Genomic DNA, 10000 nt, shown 5'->3' on the forward strand with positions numbered 1-10000 from the left:
CTTTCTCAGACAACAAGGTATTGCCAGGATGGATTGGCCAGCATATTCGCCTGACTTGTCCCCAATAGAGCACGCCTGGGACGAATTAGGCAGGAGAGTTCGAGATAACCATGCCCCTCCGGCCAACCTTCATGATCTGGGTCAACTTCTTATGGCAGAGTGGCAGGCCATTCCCCAAGAGTTCTTCAGACGTCTGATCAACAGCATGAGGCAACGATGTGTCGAGTGTATTCGCGCCAGGGGTGGATTCACACACTATTAAACGAATGTTCTAATGTGTAAAATCCATGTTTGACAACCTTCAACTTTGACAGCATGTCATGTGACTTTCTTGTATACAGTGACGTTTATTTGTGTTTTTTTGTAAATATGGAACAATAAAAAAAAAAATTGGTGTAGTTTACATCATCAATCTAATACATTCTGAAACTTATTTGGTTATAAATTTTTGACCCTTAAATTCTTTTGAGTAGTATATATGCGAACTAGCATTGGACAGATCAGAATGGCATCGCTTGCTCTCATGCACATCCACTACAACCACCATGTTGATAGCATCCCGACTGTTGGGATGTTTGGCTTGGTTTTCCATTTACAACGACCAAAAAATAAGAAGACAGCAAAAACAACAACAAAGAAATCTGAATGACAAAACCGTATTCTGTTATCAAACTCGTATTTCTGCACATGAGTATTTCTGCACATGAGTATTTCTGCACTCGTATTTCTGCAAAGGATGTGTTAGGCAAAGAAGGAGTGTGTACATGGTGTGGGTTTTAGAGGTTGAACCCTCCCCCATGCTGAAGCAAATTCTCTAATTTAAAAAAAAAAAAAAAAAAATTTCGGAGGAGCATGTCTGGACTCCCATAAATGTCGCTCGCCACAGTCTAGACCATTGCTAAAATTCCTGCACACGCACCCGCAAAGTCGCGATTGCTTCCATGATCCACTCCCCTAGAAGATCGTAACAGGGCGTTTCATCCCTCTTGCATCGTCCGTAGGTGGATTGCTACTCCCAAGACTAGCTCAGGAAACCCCAATCTAATTAAAATTAGCTCCACTGGTTAATTACCTGTGGATCTAACAGCACCCCGTTGGAGCTCATGTCCAGTTGACCTTTCATTCGACCAATCAAAACCTTACTTGCAAAATGATACCAGTGATTTGAAAAGAATTTGAAAACATTCGGGATTATGCCGAGGGTATACGAAATGATTCGGGTGAATTACGAAGTATGCCGGAAACTAATTTCAATATAAAATTTTATATAAAATTCGTTTCAAGACGTTTAAAACCCCGTAATGGTATAGCCATAAAATCTGTTTATACTAGTATACAACCCAGAGTTTATTACTGCACTTTCCCCCCTGTTTTTTAATGATGAAATAGACCAACAAGTTCGCCTATTGCATAAATAGTCTCGCCCGATATTTTTAGAATATGTATGCTCCCGAATAACGCTATAAAAGGACGAAGTGTAATTGGTCGATATTTAAATTGTTATTAGATGCAATGTCACCTGGACATGGGAGTCCTCACAATGCTGTTAGATCTACTGGCAGACCAGTAGAGCTAATTTTAATCAGATTGAGAAAACCCAAACTTGCACAGGACAGAGCTCAATGGAGTATATACAGCTGTGATTGTATGCATGGATCACTGTAAAGCAGTGATGACATAAGCGTACCATCATCCTACCCTCAAAATTAGTTGTAATCTATGTAAAAATACGTAGTCATTCGTTTGCAACCCTATAAAGCTGTTTGGTAGTAATACAGATATGAATAAATGTTGTTATCGAGATTCGAGCATTTTCGTTTAAATTATAATTCTGGCAAAAGCCAGCCTACCCCCCCCCCCCCCCCCCCCCCACACACACACACAAACGGGAGCCCGTCCTCCTATGAGTGATGAGTGATATTAGGTGTTAGCGAAAAGTGAGCACATTTTGTCAACCGGCGGCACCCGTCATGAGCACAACCTACAACCGCGGATACACACAAACCCCAACATACTTCGGCATTTAGGCTACCAGCATTTGTCACGATAGGTTTTACTTGAAGAATGCAGGAAACTTAATTTCAGGACAGTCGGTTTTTAATTTTTTTTTTTTTTTTTATTTTTTACAGGATCTTTCCTCGAACCCCGTAGAAATTAGGATCAGTTAGCCTTCTCAATCGGTTAGTTCTCTTCCAATGTTCACTCGGTTCCTCCATGCCTGATACTACATGATGTTAATCCTGGTCAAAATATAATACATGTATCGCCAAACAGTGTCATCGAAATATAAATTCCTGCTTCAGAATACTCGATAATATAGAAAAGAGGATCTATTAAATATATGTTGGAGGTAGGTGGGAGCATTGACTCATTATCTCACATTCGTCACACGTGTTGACTTCAAAATTACCGTACCAATAAATTTGGGCTTCTACAGGTCTGAGGTGGCAGCAATGCTTCAAATGTAAATCACCCGCTGATTGTCAAGAAAAATGGACCAAAGCCATTAAAGTGTGCGACCTAGGCGCACTTCTTAACCTGTGTATATTACTACATGTATGTACAAGTAGATTGTATACCCTCTGTAACAAGTGCAAGCGTAAAAGGAGCCCCTGTTCACTGAGACGTTTACACACAGATCACCGCTTGTTTTCATACACATTCTTAATTACGACCACCCTATCGATAGCATCCATACTGTGGATATGGTTACCTGATCATGACATGCGGCAATAATTCATTGGCGTAGCCAGGGTTTTATACTGGGAGCGCATATTGGGAAAGGGGCTGGGGGAAGACATTACTGTCCGACTCGGTGAGTTGTTTTATGTCCAGAGCGACAGGCAAAAATATAAAAAAAAGTGGTAGAGAAAAATGTGTGATTAGGGGCATGGCATTCATGGCCTACCCCACCAACACACCCGGCTACCCCAGTGAAATAACTACATGTAGGCTACTTGTTTCATTTGACTTTAGTGCGTTTTTAAGCCTATCCCTCAAATCAGCTTCAAGAGAACGTGTCTTTACTATTCAACTAGAGGTACTGTAATGTATATTATATATTTTGTTGATTGTAGTAGTCAGTAATAATTAGAAAATTACAAGGTAATTTTCTGCAAACTAATGCTGCATTATGAGTGTACTCAAGGTGAAAAACAAACCATACAGGTAATGTTTACGTACTTGATAAGGACACATCCATGGGTAAATGTATACTTTTGGCTTACGACTGTAATATTTAGACAACGTATCGTAACTTCCGGTTACCCCAGTGTTGTTCATAATCGACTTCTATAGTAACCAACAATGATAAGAGCGAGGTAACTCGAAACATTTAAGTGGTAAGTCATATAAAACTATTGTTTACAAATAAATATCAAAATAAAATTTTGACATATTCAATGTCACTAGTTATTCAACAGGTTCAAAACTAAATGGCTTAAAAGTAGGCGATATGTGAAGTGATGGGGAAGGGGAAGGGGGAAGAAGCACACATTATAGTACGGGACACAGGCACATTTTTTCATTTATGTACAGGTGGATAAATAAAAATCATCTAAAGGGTCATAATTCCTACATGCCTAAAAAGAACTAAATGTTTGCATTATGATGGGATATGGGTGAAATTTATTCTTTCATGATGATCACTATTATAATATGTAATCAGATAGAATCATAGATAAATAAACTAACAAATTGTAACAGTAATAATTATGTTTTGGTGTTGACTGGTTTCTTCCTGTAGTATGTGTATTAGTGGTTAATATGTGAAATATTTGTTATTGGTGAACTCGAAAATGATCGATGTAGGCCTAAAGGTATTTAGCATTGAATATAGAATTTTTGTTGTATTAGAGCCGAAATCTTTGCCTACCATTTGGTAGGTAACCATTTCGTGTTTTCACTATTCAGTTATCTCTGGCAGCAGAGAGTAATCATAACCGTTTAAATGTCTGTCTAGCTCTCAGTCAGCAGAGTATTCGGGCTAAGGTAAAGGGTACTTCATCATGGGGTTTTGTAGTGGGGGGGGGGGGGGGGGGGGGGGGGAGACTGCCCCTGGCCTTGCCCTATCTAAGTACTACCCTGACACTACCTGTTGTAACATCCAGAATAACACAGATGGTGTGCAATAATGAAAAGACATGATCTACAACATATTGGCATAAGTTGTATGGTACAGTTCTAAACGTAATATTGATGTCAAATAATTGGTAACTAAAATGAAAGTTTTGGATGAAGAGAGAAGTTGTTTTATTTTATACTGTTTATGAAACATTTAAACAAATCATTAATAATTGTTTTAAATATTTTTGTAAAAAAAAACCCTTTCATTTGTTACTTAAGTGAGAACCCATCCCTTCCTCCCCTCCCAACATCATAAAATACCTGTAGTTTGCTATACAAAAGTAAAACTTTACCAGAAATAGTGATAATTGCACAGGTGTATTTTTTACTGTGGACCAATTAAAGAAATGTGTCCATATTAGGCATGTAATTGCCAAATTTTATAGAATTTTCACATGTTTAAACAAACAAATGAAATATTTGTGTAAACATTGCAATAACAACTTTTACATACATGTGATTTAAAACGTAGAATGTTCAGCATACATTGTCTTTGGGCTATTAATCCTTCCAGCCAGTACACCATGTCTGGTATATCAAAGGCCATGGTATGTGCTATCCTGTCTGTGGGAGATCCCTTGCTACTGATGAACATTTTTTATCAGATTTCCTCTCCAATAGGCCTACTATGCATCAAAATTATGAAATGTTTAACATCCAATAGCCAATGATTAATAAATCAATGTGCTCTAGTGGTATCATGAAACAAAACAAAACAAACTTCAGCTTTAACATTGTCTTTGGCACAGTCTGTGAGGATTTTTTTTTATTGATAGGAAAGATGAGCTATGGGTAATGTAGTAGTGTTAAGTCTTTTTCAGAAAAGGGGCGGTAAAGCACTCACTTGATACACGGTCAGTTTGGGATCAATCCCCGTCAGTGGGCCCACTGGGTTATTTCTTGTTCCAGCCAGTGCACCACAACTGGTATATCAAAGGCCGTAGTATGTGCTATCCTGTCTGTGGGATGGTGCATATAAAAGATCCCTTACTGCATTAGGAAAAATGTAGTGGGTTTCCTCTGATGACTACGAGTCAGAATTACCAAATGTTTGACATCCAATAGCCAATGATTAATTAATCAATGTGCTCTAGTGGTGTTGTTAAACAAAACAAACTACTTCTTCTTGTCAGAAAAGGCAAGTGATCACATGTGCTTGTCCCACACTCTCCTGGAAAGTTTTAGGAAAGCAGAATAATGTTTTTAAAACTTGTGATTGCTCGCCTAACACCATTTCTGTAGAGTGATCTCTATTTTGCTTGATTTGCTCATGGCAAAGACTGGTGTTGCAGGGCTTGAACTTAAGAATTTATCTCCCACAGCAATTAGAAAAAAAATTGCAGTGGTCGAAAAGGCCAATGGACTGCAATTTTGAGCCTGTCTATGGCAAATGTTTTTAAAGTGACTTTTGCAGCAAATAAACTTGACTGAAAGGTTATTTTTCTGTATGAAGACGTATTTCAAATGTGCAAATATTAAATACTAGCAAATAATATACACCAGCTGTATACATTTTGCCATTGTTGAGGAGCTTTGCTAACAGCACAAAAGTGCCATCATAAGTTTGAGCCCTGCTGTTGGTATTTTAAAAATATAATTTACTAGTGTTTGTTAACCCATATCGTTAATGTAAAAGAAGAAAAAACAAAGAGCACATTGATTTTTTATCTATCATTGGCTATTGGACGTCAAACATATGGTCATTCTGACACTGTTTTTAGAGGAAACCTGCTGTCGTCACATAGGCTACTCTTTTATGACAGGCGACAAGGGATCTTTTATTTGCGATTCCCACAGGCAGGATAGCACAAACCATGGCCTTTGTTGAACCAGTTATGGATCACTGGTTGGTACAAGTGGTTTACACTTGCCCACTGAGCCTTGCGGAGCACTCACTCAGGGTTTGGAGTTGGTATCTGGATTAAAATTCTCATGCCTCGACTGGGATCTGAACCCAGCACCTATCAGCCTGTAGACCGATGGCCTAACCATGATGCCACCGAGGCCGGTCAAGAAGAAAAATGTACGGTGATGAATCAGGGCTCCCCAGCCTTGGCATACCTATGTTTCTGGGGATAATAAACTAATAACACAAAAATGAGGGTGGGGAGGCTAATATTTGCAAAAACTAGCCTGGGTGGTGTAGTGGTTAAGCCATCAGACTTAAGGCTGGTAGGTACTGGGTTTGCCTCCTGGTATTGGCTCACACCCAGAGCAAGTTTAACAACTCAGTGGGTAGGTGTGACTGTAACGCCACTACACCGATTTCTCTCTCACTAACAAACAGTCCAGAGAGCTGAGGTGTGTGCCCAGGACAACATGCTTTAAGCTTAATTGGATAGAAGCACATAAATAACTATAAGTGAAATGAAATTAATGAAAAGCTTGTGGGATTTTCCTTGTTAACTCAGTTGGTAGACTGGAGGTGATGATAGCACAAGGATACAATTATAATCCAGTCAAGACCCATAACACATCAACCCACAACCCCAGGATGTAGTTTCACTTTGGAGGGGAAGAGTATTTGTATTTGTATTGTATTGTCTTATTTAATCTAGTTTTGTTTTATATATCATATGTAATTTAAAAAATACTGTTGTTTTACAATAATAACAATATTTTAACTGTTTATTAATGTTCTCATAAATACCAAGGGTGGATACAGGCGTGGATGGGGGTTAAAGGTATGCTATAATTTTTAATGTACTTATATTGGTGTTCAAGTAAATTAAAACAAACTGAGGGATATGCGTATGCCCCTTCCATGCTTTTGGCTTGTCAGTGCTAGGTAACATTTGTGTGCCCAAAAATATCTGCCTCTCAATCTTAACTCCTATTTCCCGTTCCAGCCAGTATACCACAACTAGTATATCAAAGGCTGTGGTATGTACTACCCTGTCTGTGGGATGGTGCATATAAAAGATCTAACCCTTGCTGCTAATCGAAAAGAGTAGCCCATGAAGTGGCAACAGCAGGTTTCCTCTCTCTATCTTTGTGGTCCTTAAACATGTCTGACACCATATAACCTTAAATAAAATGTGTTGAGTGAGTCGTTAAATAAAGCATTTCCTTCTTTCTTTCTCCATCTTAATTCCTCCCATGATATATGCCTCTGAGTTTAGATTTGTGATGGAGTCCATAATTTTGGCATCACAACTAATGGCTGGTTGTTATTAACTGTTTATCAAATAACCATAAGAATATATTCCGTTACAATGTTAATGCGTCAAGTAAAGCAAGGAAGACAACAAAACACATGTTTTGCTCAGCACACAAGAATTTATCCGCTGATAACATCTTTATTGAACTAGAACAGATTGATACCACAGAAATAGATACAAAAGAACCAGGCCCTAAATCTTGTGCATTTACAATGGATCAATTGTATCTTTTTGTGCTTTTGTATGAATGTTGCTGTCTTGAGGGAACACAACACGGGCTGCTAAATACCCAGTAAACAGAAGTTCACAGACGGAATTAAGTCCATTTTCGTACTTGAGAACAATACCTCCGTTCTGATAATCTTATCTGTCACTCAAACACTGATAAACCAATCGACCCACTGATCAATAAGTGGTCGCTATGACGGCATGATGCAGGCGACCGTTTGGACTGTAACGGCACACTTGAAGTGTTTTTGATTTACGGTGATTACGAACGTTAATACGCCGGTCAGCTGTGATTCAACGTGTCCTCGGTGATCAGCCCACTTAGATGTGGATTAGCTTAGCCGGGTCTCACAGTTTGTTTCGCCAGGCAAACTGGCTCATGTGCTTCCTTGTCTTTTGACATGCCTCTGTGCCTCTCCTCAAGTTGATAAGAGTTTTTATATGAGAACACCTGTAATTATTTTTGACAGGTGAGAGAGCTGCTGGATTTAAAGTCTGCAGAGGATTTCTTTTTTTACCAGAATAACTGTACTTTCAAGATGGTGATTTCTGTATGACCGCTGAACCATGACGACTATTGTCCAGCGAGCTCAAATTGGTAAGTTCTAACAGTAAACTTTTTAATTATAAGTTAATTACAAATAAAAATTGATAATTGATTGTATATTTTTTAACTTGATATTATCTTTTTGTAAAAAAAAAAAAAAAATCTTATTTGTTAACAAACAAAAATATCCACACATATATGTTGTGATTAATTTTATTTGTGGTAAAATATTTTATATCATACATCAATGAATAATTTATGTATGCTTTTTTATTTTATTCATAAACATTAAATGACTGTAAAGCCAGACTAAAAAATATAGATTTTTTGGGTAACCTGATCAGCTAATAAATATTGACTTACGCGGTACTTTTTATCACCAGTTTTATTTTTATTTCTTCTCTCTCTTTTTTTTTTTTTTATTCATATAATAATATTTAAACTTTTTAAAAAGCTTACCAATTAACTTGCTACTAACTTAGTTTTAAAGCAGATTTTAAAGTTAATTTTCTTTCACAATAAAATATTTGTAAAAATTTATTTATTTTTATTTTAGCTCCTCCAATAGTAGAATATAATGATGTGGTAAGTACAATATTTTCAGTTTAGCTTTCAACATACCAAATGAGTAAAAAGCAAATGCCATGGTGTGTTTGAAAATAGGAATGTTAAATATGAAATTTTTCATGTATTTTATTAAGAACAGGGGGAAAAGCAGAAGGAAATATTTTTAATTTAAGAAAGTTGCAATGTTATTGTGACACGATTGGTAATGGTATATCTCTGGCTATGGTATGTGCTATCCTGTTTGTGGGATGGTGCATATAAAATATCCCTTGCTACTAATGGAAAAATTTAGCGGGTTTCCTCACTAAGACTATACATAAAAATGACCACATGTTTGACATCCAACAGTCGATGATTAATAAATCAATGTGCTCTTGTGGTGTAGTTAAACAAACTAAACTTCTTCTTTGTTTGTTGATGTGAAGTTTTCAGTGTCTATTTTAATCATTAGTTCAACTTTCTAATAACTCATTTATATGATAATAACTTTCATTTCTTCATAAAAACTGTAAATACAAATGAAACTATATTGGTCCAAATAAGTGGCTCTTTGTTTTCTATCATATGTCTACATTTTTACTTGAATTGGTTTTTGAAATATGTCATATTCTAAAAACTTTCATAAATCATTTTGTAAAAATATGTTTAATCTTATAAAGGATTAAGAGGGGTTCTGGATATATTTACAATGGAAACGTATGTGACAATGGTTTCATATATTTATTATAATGTAATACAGTGAAACCTGTCTAAGGTCTCACTATACAGTTCACTTCTGATTGAAAGTTCATCCATCACGGTCCACTATAGTTCCTAATTGTGACACATGTTATAGTTCACATATTCACTTCTAGGAAATGGTGAAACAATATGTATGTTTAATGGTAAACCTTCTGGCTGTATTTTGCCCATGTTATTTTGTAATATTGTGCATTGACCTTTTGGGGCATGGGTGTATAGTTCAAGAGAACCAGAGTACTACAGCCAGATGTGGTCATGTGACAAAAAACTGAGAAATAAATGCTTATATAATGTATGTTCGCAATGGTGTATGTTGTTAGTGTCGACGAGAACCTGTTCTATTGGCAATCTTCATTTGAAGTTGGGCAGTTTAACATGGATTTCAATGGCAGATGACATCTGTGTAGTGAGACCTAAACCAGACCCTGAACCAACTGGAATCCTGTCAAAACCAGACACGTTTCATGATCCTGAATGTTTTAAATTCTAAAACGTGACCCTCTAAATACCGGATCCTGTCTAAATATTAGGTCCCCGACATGATCCGGTGTAGACTGGTTTCACTGTGCTAATAGGGATTTGATATTTAATTCCAACCATTGCTCCGTGGTACATGGTTTTTTGTTTATGT

General features: G+C 37.0%; 1 protein-coding gene across 5 annotated transcripts in view; it reads left to right on the forward strand.

The window, feature by feature from the left end:
• Positions 1 to 3256: 3256 nt before the first annotated feature.
• The window catches only part of LOC121373923 (regulator of G-protein signaling 22-like), a 106419-nt gene continuing 99675 nt past the window's right edge, over positions 3257 to 10000 (forward strand). For all 5 annotated transcript variants that reach the window (XM_041500739.1, XM_041500740.1, XM_041500741.1 and 2 more), the window contains exons 1-3: positions 3257 to 3341; positions 7985 to 8112; positions 8618 to 8646. In XM_041500739.1, the coding sequence (XP_041356673.1) occupies positions 8082 to 8112; positions 8618 to 8646 (60 nt within the window). In that variant the 5' untranslated portion in view covers positions 3257 to 3341; positions 7985 to 8081. The remainder of the gene's footprint in view (positions 3342 to 7984; positions 8113 to 8617; positions 8647 to 10000) is intronic.

This window comes from Gigantopelta aegis, chromosome 6 (assembly GCF_016097555.1).
Source record: "Gigantopelta aegis isolate Gae_Host chromosome 6, Gae_host_genome, whole genome shotgun sequence".
In the NCBI taxonomy this organism is placed as follows: Eukaryota; Metazoa; Mollusca; class Gastropoda; order Neomphalida; family Peltospiridae; genus Gigantopelta; species Gigantopelta aegis.